At 27.2% G+C, this 18619-nt stretch overlaps 1 protein-coding gene across 1 annotated transcript in view; it reads right to left on the bottom strand.

Moving 5' to 3' along the window:
* The window catches only part of LOC117168336 (delta-like protein C), a 25032-nt gene extending 20947 nt beyond the window's left edge, over positions 1-4085 (bottom strand). The window contains exons 1-3 of the mRNA XM_033353914.1: positions 3934-4085; positions 843-946; positions 606-762 (exon numbers count right to left, since the gene is read on the bottom strand). Of these exons, the coding sequence (XP_033209805.1) occupies positions 606-762; positions 843-946; positions 3934-4070 (398 nt within the window). The 5' untranslated portion in view covers positions 4071-4085. The remainder of the gene's footprint in view (positions 1-605; positions 763-842; positions 947-3933) is intronic.
* Positions 4086-18619: the final 14534 nt, after the last annotated feature.

The raw sequence follows: 18619 nt of genomic DNA on the forward strand, positions 1-18619 counted from the left end.
CCATGTCTCGCTACCGTATAGTACAGTCGGTACAAATATAGAATTATGTATTGCCATTTTAGCTTTATTTGATACATTTTTACTTCTGATAAGGGGACCTGCCCTACCAATAACCTTCTTACCTTCGTTTATGCATCTATCTAGTTCCTCATTTATCTTCCCGTCCCTACTAAATAAGCTGCCAAGGTATAAAAACTTATCAACTTGTTCAATTCTCTCATCATTTAATAAAATATTGCATAGTGTTTTTTCATTTTTTCCTTCGAACACCATAGTTTTTGTTTTATTTGCGTTAATTTTGAGACTGTTCTAAAATAAAAATATAAAAACAGTAATTATACTTTAGAACAGGTAATTTTAGAAGAGACATGTATAATGTATTTGTTCAAACTAAAAATATTCAAATTTCTTATATTCCAAGGTCTGGATAGTTTTCAAAGATACCTATACATAGAATGACGGTGCATTCTATATAAATGGAAAAGACTCCTTGAAGGATGAATTTTTCACAATTATTAAACTTGTCTATGAATTTCATTTATTTCGATTCAGAATTAAAGTAAAAATTAAAAAACAAAATAAAAAACTGATAAAGGAGATCCTACCTGCCATGCTGACAGCCTGGTAAAGCGACACATTTATCACAGGTTTCTCCATAAAATCCCAATTTACAGCGGCATTCTCCAGGTCGACGACAGTATCCTTGAATAGGGTCGCATCCTTTTCGACAAATCGGGACGTCGCAGAGGTCCCCGGTCCATCCTGATATATCGACAAATTGATCGAATTTAGTTGTCGAGAGACTCACTCACGATCCATTTTTCCACTCGCGAGCGACTTACCCTGTATGCATTTTACTTCACCCGCCTCGTCGCAAACATAGTGTGAATTTGGATGTTGCGTTGCTGGTATTTCACATGCTTGCTTCTTCCATTTTGGTACGTATCTAAAAACAAACAAAAAAACAATCTTTTTATGACACATGCCTAATTTCCGCCCTAGGAAGTAAAAAGGGACTTCGGAAATGAATAATAAAAGTTATCGCGTTTACAGATGGGATCAACTCGAAATGATGAGTTACCATAATTTACTAATAAATTACAATAATTTACTAATAAATTACAATAATTTACCATACATTATTATAATGTACCTTAAATCACCGAAAACTCCCGAAACTTTCAAAAGTTTTTGAGTTTCCAGAATTTCTAAAAATTCAAAAAAATTTAATCTTTTACTTTCAGCAGTTTTTAATCTTTAAAAAATGCATGTTTCATTTTTGAAACAACTTTAAAAATATTCAATAAGGACAATAAATTATCAAAAAATTGTAAAAAGTGTCCAAAACTTTAAAACTTCACAATTGTTCAAAATTTCAATAAATTATTTACATTTTTGAATGTTTAAATATTTAAAAAAAATTTAATTTAAATTTTAAAAATGTTAAAGTGCAATAAGTTATCGCATTTCTTAAAAGTCCAAGCTCTTTCTAAATTTCACAACATTTCAAAGATTTTAAATCTTTCAAAACAGAAAAATTTCGAAAAAATTATGAATAATTTCCAAACTTTTCCAAGCTTAAAATCTTAAAAATGTTATTAAATTAAGAAAACGTTTGAAGTTTCATATAGTTTCTTAATATTAAAATATTTTAAAATTTCTGAATGTTTCTACAAATTTTAATTAATTATAAAATTTTCAAAAATATTTAAAACTTAATAACCTCATAAATTGCAAAAAACGATAAAAAATGGTAAACTTTCAGATATTAAAAGAATAAATAAAACATGTTTAAATATCACAAGACTTAAACATTTTGAACAATTTCAATAAATTGTAAAAAACTTTTAAATTTCGAACATGCTCAAAATTTAGAATTAGAACATTTTATTCAATTATAATAAATTTGGAAAATTTCAAATACTTTCTAAATCTTAAAAAAATTTCAATCTTTTAAATAATTTCAAAATTTGATAAGATATACAAATTTCAAATATTCTCAAGATTTTCAAACATTTAAAAAAACTGCAATCATTATAACAATTCAAACAAATTATCGAAGTTTCAAAAGTGTTCATAGCTTTAAATAAATTGAAATGACAGAACAGTTAAAAAAATTTATAAGACTTGAAAAGTTGAAAAAATTTAATAAATTATCAAGATTTCGAAGATATTAAAAATTTTGAAACTTCAAAAATTGCTATAAATAATAAAAAAAGATTTTATTTCTGTATATTTTCAAATTTTAATACATCGAATAAATTTATAAGACTTAAAAGCTTCAAAAATATCAATGTATTATGAAAGTTTCAAAGATGTTCAGAAATTCAAAAATTTCAAAGATTGCAATAAATTATAAATAACTGTAAAATTCCAGATATTTTAAAACTTCAAAACACTTTATAACTTCAAATACTTTCCTTTTAAAACGTTTCAAAAGTTTTCAATCTTTGAATAATTGCAATAAATTGTCAGGGACTTTGAAATTTCAAATACTTAAAAATTTCACACCATTTAAAAAATTTACATAACTTTTAAACTTCAATAATGTTAATAAATTATCAAAAATTTGAAAATTGCAAAAATTTTCGCAACTTATAATAAAACTTCAATGTTTAACGCTCAACAAAATGTTCATAACTAATAATTTTCAAACTTTCAAAATATTGCAAAATTTTTTAATCGTTCCAAAATTGAAAGCATTTTCAAAAATTTTAATGTTTTAAAATATTAAGAAAATTTGTTAATGAAAAAATTGTGAGCATCTAAAATATGTGGTATAATTTGAATTTTTCATGAGCTTTGAAATTTTTTTTTAAATTTAATAATTTTTTATTAATTTAAAAATGCACCCTGAATATCCACAACATTGAAAGATTTCGTATTTTTCCAAAATTTTTTTAATTCATATAAAAAGAAAAATCAAGTGTTTCAAGATTCCCTCATATAAGCAGAAATCATCCCTGAATTAAAGAAAAAACGTCTAAGATCATGAATTCGTTATTAAAAATACAATGTGCGCCATGTCGGATGAGACTTTTTACGACTCGTGTATTTTTTCAGTCGACTTCTTTGGCTCGCCTACCTTTCGTACTAAAAACATACACTCGTCGTAAAAGTCCCGTTTATCCCCCTTGTTGCACAATATACTATTTCAATTATATTTTCGTAGATTCAAATCATAACATTAGTTAAGGACATTTATTTGCAACTATGTAAAAATAGAACTAAAACGACCCTGAAAATGTGATCAAATAAAAATATCACGATTGAAATTAATAGTGAAAGAAACATGTCAAACAGAGAAATGTAGAACGTTAGTTTATTTAAAATAAAATTAGCTGTTTTAAAAAAGTTATAAAATAATTCGTGAAATTTACCTACACAAATTCAAAGTGTTTGTTATAGTTTTTTGTATAGACTCGGCGAACCCCTTCCCCAAGTGGATACATAAAATGTGGATGGCCCCTGGTAAGAAGAGTATCAATAAATGAAAACTATTTGGCAAAAGAAATACATCCAATTGTTAGCATTTTTTTTAAATTGACAACTTTCGTCAAACTCATTTACAATAAATCAGAAATTCAATCCGGAAAGCAGTTAAATTTTCTCTCTTTTCAACTAATTAGCTCTAATCTAAAAATCTCGAAAAAACCTTTAATGAAATTGACAAAGAATTGTATAACCATCTACATTTTTGCAGATTTAAAAAAAGAGCCGTCAGTGCTTCGATCCATGATATTGCAAGTTCTCAAAAATTTTTAAACGCTCGTTGCACTTCTGGTATCGTTGAACGCATCTGAACTGCACTTTGCTAATCTTCCAATTATCCGATTATATCTACTCGGTTTGAATTTTGAGAATAGGGTGTTTGATGTTTAGTCGACAGAAAAACTAAAAAGCGAAAGAAGACTGATCGCCGGTTGATTCTACCTGGGGCCAGCGGCGAATCCGATGGGTAAAAGGCTCAGACCCAAAACAGCTGCGAGACCGACTGATGCCCCATTGTCCACCGGCGCTATTTCGCGAGCACCAATCAGGAGGAAAAGGTTCACGAGGAGCGGTATCATCGTGGCTTGACTTCCCACAACTTCCCAGTCAAGACTGAAGAGGAAGAGTTCAAGACCAAGCCCTGTCTGGATAACGGAACCAACTTTGAGGTCATGGCTTACTTTTCTGTTCTCCATGGATGGACAGACTTACTATCACTATAGTCTCTGCTTATACAGTCTTACATACATAATAGGCTTGTCACTTCCACAAACTCACCACTTTTTTTCTACCTGTTCATGATTCAAGTTCAACGTACGCGTCAAGAGTTTGCTAGAAGTATTTGCACATCAACTGATGACGCGCTGATGAAAGTCCTGGAAGGACACTTCTAGATCAAGGTAGAAAATAGCTTTCAAAAACGCGAAAGACGGTAGACTTTTATTCTTAGGATTTTATGTGGCAAAATTTTTCAAGATTTTTTTTATTGATGACCGGTGGCCGCAGTTCACGAAAAAACCTGGAAATCAGGTAATTTGTTGGGTCAACTCGTTAAATCCCTGTACTTAAAAACTGAAAAGAATTGAATTTCTTCCAATATTCGTGTTGCTTAATATGAATCAATATTAAGCAATATTGAACAATATGAAATATGGTTCACTTCGTTTCCGTACATTTTGACACTGTTTCTTTGTTCAGAATGAAATTTGTTTTGTGATATTACCCATTATTACGCATTATTGAGTCTTGTTATGCACGATAATTACGCATTATTGCACAATTATTACGTGAATATTATAGCGTTATTACACCACATGGAATCAATATAATTCAATAAAACAGTTGAATAGGTAAATATCAAGGGAAGAAACTATTGAATTTGTATTAATTTTAATTATAATTAAACAATCAGATCGCATTTTAGCACCACTTTAAGTAAAATTTAAACCACTAACTCAAACAGTCGTAAAATAAACTTTCAAGGTATTTTGTTTTCATAAACAATTATTATTTTTACAAGCGATTATTAATTTCCGATACAATTAAAATTAAACTCGATATTAAACTACTTACAATTAAATAAATGAAATGAACATTTCTTAGTACAGAAAAAACTTTATCTTTTTAAATTTTCTTAAAAGATTTCTTTAAAGCTAGTTGATAATAATTTTGTATCCAGATTTTACGTGATAAATAATAATAAATAATGTTAATCTTGCTTATAAGAAATATTTTTTCTGAGAAGAAGTATTGAAGTTTCGTAACGTCAAATATTAATATTAACAAGCTTTCAAAAAGTTTTAATCAGACAAAATGATTTTTTTTCTACGAAGAAATATTGATTTGTTCAATTTATTTTTACTATTTATTATTACATAAATACTTTTTTAACTATCGCTAAGCTTTTTTTTTTGCAATATCAATTCGGAAGTAGTCTTGCACAATTGTTTGTAACAATTGTTCATTCAGTTAATAACTAAAAATCTTGATCATATATCAATATCAACTTGGTTCCGACAGAACTTATTAAAAAAATAAAAATTATGAATAAACATTCCTTTGGGACATTTGTTTAATATATTTGCTATGAACAATTAAATATATTCCCTGTTAATATTTAAGAATATAATACCAAATATAAGCCATTTTAAATAAGAAATCAATATCTTAAACATTTGCGTACTATACTACAGTTTTTGTTTATATAAATAGCTCATAACAATTAACTTATACATACTTATAACTTATATATATGAATTAATTCTGATCAAAATAGTGAAATTGTTGAATTTGTTTAAAAAAAAAAATTTTTCACTAATGGAGAATAATTTTCAACCGAAAAAGACGTGTTTTTATTCAAATAGGTGCATTCGAAATTAAAAAGTTGATCTTTGAAGCCAAAAAGACCAATTTTCCTCAAAATAGTTGCCTTTTTAACCAATTAGTAAAGTTTTTAAGTCAGAAACAAAAAGATTCAACTTCAATCAAGAAAGATGAATTTTCAATAAGAAAAGATACTTTTTCTACGATAAAAAATGAATTTTTAATCCAAAAAGACGAACTTTTAACAAAAAAGTTTAATTTTAAAATTTAAAGTTTAATTTTAATTTAAAAAGTTTAATTTTAATAATTTTTAGCCAAATTCATAAACATTTGACAAAATAGTTCAATTTTCATGTTTAAAAGATAATTTATAAACCAAAAATGGAATAGGAAAATTTTTAAAAAGAAAAAATAAAAGCTTAATTTTCTACATACTTAAAAAACGAACTTACAACGCAAGCGTAATTTTGTAATCCTAAAAAGTCGAATGTTAAGAAACAGTTGACTTTTATGATAATTATTAATAAAACTATTAGCAAAAAGTCTTGATTGAATATCAGTATTAACGTGTTTCCGAAAAAAAACTTGTAAAATAAAAACGAAAACTTTCACGAATAAACGTTCCTTTGTGGCATTTGTTTATTATATTTCTTATAAACAATCAAATGTAGTCCCTGTTAACAATTACAAATATAATACAAAATATATGGGGTTTTAGGTAAGAAATCAATGTATATTTAAAATTTTCGCAATATATTCAAGTATTTGTTTATATAACTCAACAGGCAGATTGTTTAAACAATTCTGTTTTAGATTAAAAATCATATTTTCGATATTGCTAATTTTTTCACTACATTTTTTTATATATATGTCATGCCGTCACTTTTAGTCACATTTTTTTTATCTCTAATAACTTCTTAGTCACTTTTTACATTCTCATCAGAGAAGGTATTAGATTTGTGTAAAATTTGACAGCCCAGTTTTTGTCAAATGTCCACGTTTTGAGACCCTCTGAAACCGAAAAACACGTTTTAACGAATGTGTCTGTCTGTATGTCTGTCTGTCTGTTTGTCTGTCTGTGAACACGATAACTTTCGAAAGAATTAATTTATTAGATTGCTCTTTGGCACACTCGTTTAGTGTCCTAAACTAAAGGTCAAGTTTGTTAGCCAGCCACTTGGGATGAAAATTCAAAAACTGGGCACATTTTCAATATTTTTTAGACCACTTTTTTGAAGATTTCAAAATTCTCTTTACGGTTATTTATATTATACGAAAAGTTGAACAATTTATCCTAATGGCTTTTTTAAAAAATCAAAAATTATTAGAGTTGAAGCATTTTCAAAATCCAAAAAAACAAATTAAAATGAACATTTTAAGCCAAACAACGCATGATATGAAAAAAAGTCAAGAGAAGAAGAATGTTGCTTTTCAAAATCCCTACAAGATCATGATAACAATTTTTTTAATTTTGTCGGAAAGTTGAAAATTCCACATTTGATCGTACCAAAAAGTTTTGAAACCACATTTTTTCAAGATTTAAAAATTCTATGTACGGTTGTTCATAGTACTTAAAAACTCAAACAATTTATCCCTATGATTTTTTTTATAGATAGAAAATCATCAGAGTTAGGGCATTTTCAAAATCCAAAAAAAAACAACTAAAATGAACATTTTAAGCCAAACAACACATGATATGAAAAAAAAGTCAAAAGAAGAAAAACTTTGCTTTTTGAAGGCCCTACAGGATTATGATAACAACTTTGTTAATTTGGTCGAAAAGTTGAAAATTCCAAATTTGATCCTACCAAAAAAATAAAAAATCCACAAATTCCATTGTTTGGTTAAACTATGCAAGATACGAAAAAAATGAAAAAGCTCAAATTACACACACTGGAAAAAACTACAAATTCATAATGAATCACTTTTTGACACAAGCTGCGAAAAAATAAACAAACTAAGTGTGTGGAAGACGGTACTCGGTACAGTAAAATGTGTAATAAAAAATTGTTTTGTCTAAATAAGAACTAAAAATTTTATTTTCGCATTTCTTTGATAGGGCACGCGCTTTTTACATTCACACTATAATGTGAAGGTATTGGTTTCATACGAAAAATGACTTTCGCGGATTCCATCAAATATCGACGTTTTGAGATTTCCTCTGAAGAAACAAAAAGTTTTCAGGTTGGTATCTGTCTGTCGTTGTTGTATGTATACTGGATGTCTTCGGACCGACTAATTGAATCGAATTGGGCTTAGGCACACAGGTTAGGGGCCAAAGATTTTAAAATTCCACATACGGCTATTTATAGCACACGAAAATGTTAATAAATTATCTTGATGGATTTTTTTGATAACAAGAAAATTATCACAGTTATGGCTTTTTGGAAATACAAAATGAAAATGAAAATTCTAAACCAATCAACGCACGATAGAACAAAAGGTAAGAAAAGGAAAACGTTACGTTTTGAAAAACTTACAAGGTCATCATAACAGGTTTTATAATTTTAAAAAAATCGAAAATTCATCTTTTAATCGCATAAAAAATACTGAATTATTACATTCTCATCATAATAAGAAGGTATTGTTTTATGGGAAAACTTAATATCGCGGATTTCTTGAAATTTTCACTTTTCGAGAATCTTTAATTCCCAAAGAAACCGGTATTACGATGGCGCCTGTCTGTCGGCCTTGTCATTATCGTCGTTTGTCGTTGTAATCTGTAAACACAGTAACATTTCAAGTAATTATTTTATTGAATTTCCCTTTGACACATTTTATAAGGATATGAAAAGAAAGGACGATTTCGTTAGCCAGCTATTTTAAATAAAAATGCAATAATTTGGAGCGTTTTCAAAATTTTTAAGACCACATTTTTAAGATTTGAAATTTTCATATAGTGCTGCTTATAGTGCACAAAAATATATTATTTATTTATTTACTTTTCACATGAAAAAAATTCAACAAAAGAGAATATTAGTTTTTAAAGACCTACACGATTATCATAATAACTTTTTGAATTTTGTTAAAAAATCGAAAATTCAAATTTCTGTCGCAAAAACATGATGTGTTATTACATTCTCATCATAATGAGAAGGCATTAGTTTGATGTGAAAAACTTCTATCGCTAAATAATCTGAATAAATGTATTATAAGTTTGATACAGAAGTGTTAAACATAATATAGAAAAGTTAACATTTTGGACAAAATCGAGTTCGAAGCACGAGATACGTGATGAGAACGTGTTCGTTAAAGCCGAAGAAGCTTTAACAAAGGAGAATTCACAATCACCAAATTACAGTTGTCGATGTTTGGTTCGTTAACCTTAATAGGTCTGTGCATAAATGTGGGGCAAATACAAAGACCGAGCGCAAAGGGCGAGACAAATGCAGCATCGAGCGCGAAACGCGAGAACCAACATTCGCGCGTTCAGGGGATTATATATATTATATTAAATGGAATTTTTTAAAGATTCGAAGAAATTTTCAACTGATTCCACTAAGGGTTTTTAAATATTTGAGGAAATTTTGAAAGCATTCAAAAGTTTTTAACTGATAAAGGGGCTTGACAGGGTTTTAAAGATTTTAGGAAATTTTTAAAACCCTAAAGGAATTTTAAAGAGATCGAAAAAATATCAAGAGATTGTAACGGATTTTATATTTTTTAGGTAATTTTTAAAGATTCCAGGGAATTATCAATTAATTTTAGTAATTTAATGGAGTTTCAAAGGATTATAAATTCTTTAGGGTATTTTAAAAGATTCCCAAGATCTTATGAACAGATTTACAAAATTTTAAAACATTTCTAAGGATTTAAATGATTTCAAGGGATTAAGAAAAAAAACTAATGCGGTTTTACAGAATTTCCTAGAATGTTTGAAGTCGTAAGTTTTGAAAGATTTAAAGAGATTTTCAAATATTTTTTGCAATTGATTTGAATTAATTTGGAATGCATTCTAAATTCTTATTAATATGTACTGAATTCATTGAAATTCTTTGAAATTCTCTTAAATTTTATGAATTTACTTGAATTGTTAAAAATCCACTGGATCCTACTTGATATTCAATGGATTATATTAACTTTTTTTTAGTTTTTGTTTAATTAATCTTAAGTCTTTTAAATTCACCTGAATATCTTAAGCATTTTATCAATTTCTTCTCATTTCCTTTAAATTCCTCTTTATTTACTTCAATTGTACTAAAATCAATGACATTTATTGTATTTAAAAATGCTATATATTTAATTTATCACTTTTAGTCACTTTTTGGGGTTAAAAATTATTCACTTTTGGTCACCTTTTAGGTTCAAGTAACAAGATTAGAATTTTGGTCTTTAAATATTAATAGTCATGGAAAATGAAAATATAGTATGGGAAAATAAGAAAATTTAAAAAATGAAGTTTCGCGGCCACCCTGTTTAAGGATTTATAGTTTATCTCAACATTTATTTACCCTTTATAATAATTTAAATGTTTAAAGGGTACCGGGGCATGAAGGCGTAAGTGACTATTTTCGAAAGTTCATTTTATTAGCCTAATTTTTTGTAATAACAAAAAATGATTAAGATTTTTCTGTTTTAAGTCTGGCATTTATTCTGACGGGTATTTACGCTTATTTTGCGATTCAGTACAGCTTAATAATAACTCTAAATTATTTCCATGTCTTTTTAATATAAAAAAAATATAATAAAGTTATGCAAATCTTTCATTTATAAAAATCGACGAAAATTCTTTTTTCTAACTCTGAATTAATTCTAATTAAATTATTGCAAAGGCTTTCAACTGATAAATAAGCTATTACTTTAATTCCATTCAATAATATAGTAAAGTAAATTGTAACAGCCTCACTTAAACTTATAATAACATTTATCCATTTTTATCGATAACAGTCGAATAAATAATCAATCCATTTTCTACGAAGAAAGATGATTTTTCAATATAATTCACGAATTTTTAAACAAGTAGTTATATTTTCACCAAAGCAGGTAAATTTTTAAACAAAAGTGAAGAATTTTTAAACAATAAAAGAATTTTTCGACCCCAAAGTTAAAATTTTCAATCTTTTTCCACGAAAAAGTTAAATTTTAATCCCCAAAAGTCGAGTTTTTTTACCAAAAAAGGTGACTTTGAACCAAATTTGTGTTCCCAAAAAAGAATCAGATTTTCAACCAAATAATATACTATTTTGATAAAAAAAGGCACTTTTTAACTTCGGATTACACCCTATTTCGTTTTCATTAAAAATGTTTAAGAAATCTATAATTAAAAGTTTGAATAATGTGCATGCGTATAACAATAACTAGTAATTGAATCAGTATATTTTAATAATTAAAATTTAGAAAGTTAATTACCACAAATTTCGAAGAAATACATTTTTCATAAAATAAATAAATATTGTACATAATTTTTACCACTAAGTATAAATTATAAATAATTTTTTCGTCCGAGAGTATAAAAAATTATAATCCTTACAAAATTAGTTTATCTAAATTCAGATTATTCTTTTTGTCGAGCTTTACCTTTTATACTTTTTACAAAATGTTTCTTAAAAAACATGTAGAAATATTTTTAATAACTTTAATGCTTATAATAACAAATTTATAATATAATCGATCATTTATGTTTTTAAAAAAAATCCAAACTTTTTTAACGGTGGAAATACTGGAGATTTTAAGGTGGGTTCAGTATATATCAGATTTAACAGATTTTAGAGAAGTGAAATTTAACAATTTTACCTATAATATTAATAGTGATAATTTTTTCATAACACAATTATACGCGTTAGGACATATGTTTTGTAATGTAACTTTATTTTAAATTCCTGTTAGAATTTTGTGACATTGAGAGATCCTGTGCCTTTCTAAGCCAAACCACTTTTAAGTTTTTTTCTTTTCTTAAACTGATTTGAATAAGCTTTCAGATGGTATATTTTCGCTAATTTAAAATTCTATAATTTCTCTTGTCTTATTACTGTTTCAACCTCTGGATTTGCGAATAAATTTCGAATAAAATTCTGCTGTAATATAAAATCTTGTTTTTATTATTTCGATCTAAACTCTATCCATTTTATATAGCCCGCAGTGACTATGATTTCAAATCAGTGAGGTTGGGAAAAAAACATAATCTAAAATTTAACTTTGATAAAATCCAAGATTTTAGTTGACAGACCATCGAGACTTGTTTCTAGGAATTTCCGGTCACCCAGAAGAAATAATCCAGATGAGAAGAAAATATGGGCTGACAGGTGTCCCCGGTCCCCATGCTTAGAAACGTACTAAGCGGATTCATTAATTTTACTGGAAAATTCCTAATACGCTTTAATGAGCGTGATAATTTTTAATTTATTAGCTCTGGTATAAATTATTCCAATACCAGTAAATTCACTCTCAGATGTGATTTTGATTGATTCTTGGTAATTTCAAAATAGAAAAATATTATTACAGTTTTTATAATGTTGGTACAGTTATATTTTTTGTAATTTGTCAGTTCATATAAGAAGATTAAGAACGCTTTCAAATTTGACTTTTTATGCGCAGAGATCAGGTTTCATATTAATTAAAGGTTGCTTGGAATAATAATACAACTTTTCACCATGTTGATAAATTGACTTCAATTTGTTTAGAAGAAGTCTATTCAGACATTTCGTACGAAAAAAAGGCCTTTTTACCGTTGAGCACGCTTTTTGGCTGAAATGATTTATTCAATGATCCCCACGCAAATTCCAGGAAATATTTTTGAAAAAAGTTTTAAAAATCGTATTTGCGTAGATTGGCCCTTCCTACTCAATTTTAAAGCAAAATATCCAAGAGAACATTTTTTTGATTACACAATAATCTAAAAAAAAGTCTAAAAGTACCTCCCATCTTTAATATAAATAACTTTATTTTTAACTTCATTTTTAAAATGCACTGAATTTTCCGAAATTTATCCCTGTCCAATTTTTCATTCACCTTAAGCATTAATATTCCAAGACCAGCATTTTATTCTTGTAATATTGAATTCAGATTAAAATGTTAACAGTTAAAATTTACTTATTTATTTTAGGAAAAAAATATGACCTTTTTCTATAAAAGATGAATTTTCAATTCCAAATGACAGTTTTTTAACATAACAGTTTTAACATTAAAGTAAATAGTAGAATTTTCAATCAACAAAGTTTAATTTTCCACCAAATATTCGAATTTTAGTCATAAAATATTAAACGCACACTCGTAAGAAATTGCATCCTCAAATTTTTAATCAAACAGACTACATTCACAACCAAAAATAATTATATGTTTAACCAATATTTAAATTAAATTTTTAACCCGAGAGTTTACATTTTGAATAAGAAGGTAAATCCTCTACGAAAATGTAATATTTGATATTTAGAAAACAATGAGTGAAAGAATTCTCAACAAAATAGTAAATTTTCAAACTAACAATTGAATTTTCAACTGCCTAATCAAATTTCCAAAAACATAGTTAAATTTTTACCAAATAGTTAAATGTTTATTCTACAAAAATGAATTTTTAACCAAATATTCAAAATTTTAGTCAAAAAAGTTCAAACATTTGACCATAACGAAATGCATTTTTAACCAAACAGTTAAATTTTTAAGCCAAAAAACGATTTTTTTAGAAGAGAGTTAAATTTTTAATTTGGAAAGTAGAGTTTTTAACAAAATGGTGAATTTAGAACGTAAAATGTAACAGTTGATTAAAAAAAAAAACGAATTTTCAACTAAAATTTTAAAATTCTCATCCAAACAATTAAATTTAAAAAAAATAATAATTTTTAACAACTTCGTTGAATTTTCAACTGAATAGTTAAATTAGATTTCTATCAAAAGGACCGAATTACAACCAAATATATGCATTCTGATAAAAATGGTTTAATTTTCAACCAAAATTATTTTGTCAATAATTATACAAATAAAAATTACTACGTCTTGAGCTAAATAGATCAATTTTCAAGTCAAAAATACAATTTTTTAAGACAGTTGGATTACGAACCTACAAAAATGATTTGTCTACCAAATGGTCAAACTTGTGGTAAAAAAAGGTTCAGATTATAACAAAAAGAATTTTATATTTAACTAAATAGTTAATTTTAATCAATGTGATGAACTGTTACGAAAAAATTAATTTGTAACCAGAATTTTTAATATTTTTTAAAAATTAAATGAGGTTATTAATTTTCGGTAAAAAAAAAAAACAATTTTTAACGAAAGGGATGAATTTTTAACCTACCGAGATGAATTTTTAATTACATGGTTGAATTTTCAGTTAAAAAGTATTTAAAATTACAATAACAAACAATATACAATATTCTGGTAATTCTGGTTCTAGGATTCAAGTCGCAGAATCTTTCAGCGACGAAATTTTGTTTTTCTAGAAGACATTAGATAAAGCGTGTATTTTCGATTTAAGATCAATAAAATGTCGACAAAATTACTGGTATTTAAGGCTTTACATGTTAGCAAAACTTTTTTAATATTGAAAAAAAATTTTATGTGAAATTTTGCAGAAAAACACCTATTTGTTTTTAGTTATGAAAATATGAAAAGAAAATTTTACAAATGGCCTACCAAAAGACCAAGAGATTTTTTTTTCTGAAATTATAATCTGTAAATGTTCCGTGTAAAATATGAAAAATAGCATAAAAGAGCAAGAAGTATAAAATAAAAAAGTGACAAAAAAGATAACCAATTTTTAAAGACAGTTGAATTTTGAAGAATAAAGTTACTTTTCAACCAAGAAAGAAATTTTTTCTGCCATAAGAAATGAATTTTTAAAAACATAGTTTAATTTTCGACCAAAAATGATAATTTTGCCAAAATAGTTGTATTTTCTAAAAATAATTAGATTTTACGAAACGAGAGACCGTTTAAATCGAAAAAGATTATTTTTAACAAAAAATATCTTTTTCAATCAAGAAAGATGAATTTTTAAATGTATAGTTAAATTCTAAACCACAAAGTTGAACTTTCTACAAACAAGAATAATTTTCTAACAAAATATGTGAATTTTATACTAAATAGTTGAATATTTAAAGTTATTTTTTATCCGTTTTTTAATGAAAATTTGACCAAATAGTTAGATTTTTAACTTAAATATATACATTTTAAACCAAAATAGGAATAATTTAATCGTCAGTTTAAAAAAAATATATTTTCTACCACAAATGAAAAGAATTTTCATGCAAATAGTTTAATTTTCAACCAAAGAGTTTTACTTGCAACAGAGAACACGAAATTATGACAAAGTAGTTGAATTTTTGATGAAAAAGATGATTTTTCAACAATATAGTTGCATTTTCAAACAAAATAATTAAATTAAAATTATTTCTTGAAAAAAAGGATCCTACTCCATCTTCACTCCATTGGGAATCGAACCACAAAACTTCTGATTTCCGGTCAGGTGCTTTTCCAATTAAGCTATTAGAGGGATCAGAATAAGAATTCTTAATTCAAGAACATAACGCTAATTTTTAGCTAGGTTTTAATGGTACAAGTAATTATTAAAAAATTTTTTTTTTAAAAGGATCTTTTTTTTCCAAGAAATAATTTTAATTTAAAAATATTATTTTCCATCTAGTCTTATTATGACGTTAAGCATTTTCTGTTATTAAAGATTCTTAACTTGATCGATATTGTGTGGATTTTCTGCCTTCATGGTTTGGAGGGTTGATCTACTGTCGGTAAGGTACAATCTCTGATGACATAGCAGATAAATTAAAAAAATTCAAAATAATTAAATTTTCAACCAAATCATAGAGCTTTGAACCAAACGAAATGAATTCCGAACTAAAAATACACTGATCAGGTTGCGTTATCCATTCAAATCCAATAGAAAGTTTTGACCATGCCAAAACTTTGTTAGTTCCAAGTTCCAGTGTATAATAAAAGGCTTTTCTGATTAAGGTATAAACTTTTAAGCAAAAATATAATTGAATTTTCTTATGAAGATTTTGTATTATCAGCAGAAAGATGTTCTCAAATAGTAGTTCAACGGGTTCGATTCCCAGTGGAGCGAAAGGACATCTTTTTCAGAAAAAATGTATTTAAAAGTGTTTTTAATTCATAGTACTATCTCGTCTGTAAAGACATTAAGAGATTCTGTTATCCTCTGATAATAATACAGATTCCTTGAAAAATGTGTGTATTTTTGAAAAAGGATTCTTCTCTCGATCTCTCACTCGACCGGCAATCGGAAGATTCGGAAGTTCTGTGGTTCGGTTTTCAGCACAGCTAAAGGAGATCTTTTTTCAGAAAAAAAATTAAGTAAAAATATTGGGTTTACGTTCTAAATGTTATCTGGGGTCGTAACGTTTTTTCTACTTATACCCCCCCCCCCCCCCCCCCCCCATCCCTAGGTTACGAACATCAGTATTCATAAACAGAATGGAGTTTGCAGTTTGCAGACTATAATTAAGAATCTCGGCGGCAGGACAATATATTTGAAGAGGTCTTAATTTTTGTTGTCTCTAAAACTAAAAGGAAACTAAAAGAAAAGAATCATGGCGCGCATCGCATTAATCTTTGCATGACTGTTCAATGGAATAGGCGGAGACGCATGCGTTATTACATTCCAGAAGAGCGGGAGATCAGCACTAAGGCGCTTATCCGGTCGCATGAATAATGGAGAGAACCGAAGAAGACTTTCGTGTATGCACTTTCTTACTTCGAAATTTCGAATCCTTAAATGTTTCATATCCATGGATAGGGTGTCGTGACTAATCTTGTGTTAGATGGACCATGGCGATATCGTATGGCGTGGATGTTCTTTTCAGTGTCGAATTTCATGGTAACAAGTAGATAAAGATTATAAACGCCCGCGCAACAACATTTCATCGAAATTCGAAATGGCTAAGGCGGATCATTTTGGGTGTGAAAAACTGTAAATGGTGGGAAAAGCTGGTGACAGGATCAAATTTATAATTCTGTTAAAAAGCTTCGAATCTTTGATAAAATGTGCACCCAGAAAAATATTTTGATGAATGCACAAAATTTTGGTTGAATCAACCCTAGAATATAGTTATTATATGAGGGAAAAAATATTTGGTTGACCCAACAAAATGTGCTTTTCACTAAAATTTAGTTGATGATACCATATCTATTAGTTGATCCAAGTAACACTTTTGGTTGATCTAAGCAAGTATTTTAATCGATACAAGTGATTTTAAGTTAATTAAATAAATTTTGTTGCTGGTCTAAGAAAATATTTTGGTTCATCTAACCAAAATTTGTAGCTCATCTAACCATAATGGACCCCGGACACTAATTTACATTGTACTAAGTACTAAATTTAAGTACTAAATATCACAAGACGAGACGATTCCACTCCAAGCCATTTGTAGAATAAATTATCCAGGATCCTCTGTTTATCAAAATAAAAAGATGGATCATTTGTTTTTATCAAAAATTTATGGAAGCAATCTTAGTTAATCACAGAGATTTAAGTAAACTAGCGTATTTTTCACATAAATACTTAATCTCGATCGATTCTGTTTCCGGGCCATTTATTTTTTAAGATATCACCAAGATGCTTGATTCTAGTAAAATGCTCTCTTAAATTCTTTTGGTTAATGTTTAATCCGATGATAAAAAAAGATTGTTGTGTCAATACTATTTTTTCTAAATTCAACAAAATATGTTTTCTTTTTGTATTGCGTTAAATTAACACCTTTTTGGAAAGAAAGAAATTTTTAACTAAAATGCTATAGTTAACCAAATAGTTGAATTTTCAACTAAAAAACGTTGATTTTCTACCAAAAATAAAATAGAGCAATCTTCAACTCAATAATGAACTTTTTACCCAGAAAAATAAGAACTTTCATCAAAATAGTTAAATTTTCAATAACAAAAAAAACGAATTTCTAACTAAAATGATGAATGACCAGCTGAAAAGATTAATTTACTAACAAAAAGAATAATTTTCAACATACTAAATTAATTTTTGATCCAATTCTTGAATTTTTAACTGATTTTTGAAGATTTCGGTCAAGAAAATTAAAAGCTTTATAAGAATTTATTTTCAATGATTTGAAAACAATTAAAAACAAATATTTATAAGATTCACGGGAAGAAATTCCTCAAGATTAATGTACGGCACTGCTCCGTGATTTTATCACGGCAATTTTTTTAGAGTTGATAAATTTAAAAATTTTTTTAGAAATAGTCCTCTTTTCCAAATTAATTTATATAACCTTGAAAACAAATAAACAAATAAACTAAAAAAATAAATCGTTCTTTGAAATTTTTATTTTCTATGAAAAATTATTGTTTTCAGCCTGATATTATAATTATGTTGAATTATTTTTCCTTTTTTTACGAACGTTCGTTTTTGGTTGAGAATTTGACAATTTTTTTAAAATTAAGACCGTTTTACTGATTTGAAAATTCATCCTTTTTGGTACAAATGTTATTATTATTCGCGGAAACCCGGCCAAAACTATATGGGTTTCCGCCCGGGATAACGAAACCCTAAGAATCATACAAATTTTCTAAACAAGTAAATCAATGTGCACGGAAAAAGCAAAAAAAGTATTCTAAACTTGCATCATTGTTAAATTTCAAAAACAGTATATTTTTCGTTGAGAGATCTTCTTTTTATCACAGATAGAATATCTTGGTTAAAAGATCAACCAATTTAGAAAGAATCAATGTTTTATCGAGGATTCATAATTTCGGATGAAAAATCATCTCTTTGGTAGGAAATAATTTTTGTTGTTGTTGAAAATCAATTTTTTAAACAGTAAATGAAACCTTTCCATAATTCGTTGGAAATGTATCTTTTTTATTGAAAAATTCGTCTTTTTGTTAG

This window comes from Belonocnema kinseyi, chromosome 2 (assembly GCF_010883055.1).
Source record: "Belonocnema kinseyi isolate 2016_QV_RU_SX_M_011 chromosome 2, B_treatae_v1, whole genome shotgun sequence".
Classification (NCBI taxonomy): domain Eukaryota; kingdom Metazoa; phylum Arthropoda; class Insecta; order Hymenoptera; family Cynipidae; genus Belonocnema; species Belonocnema kinseyi.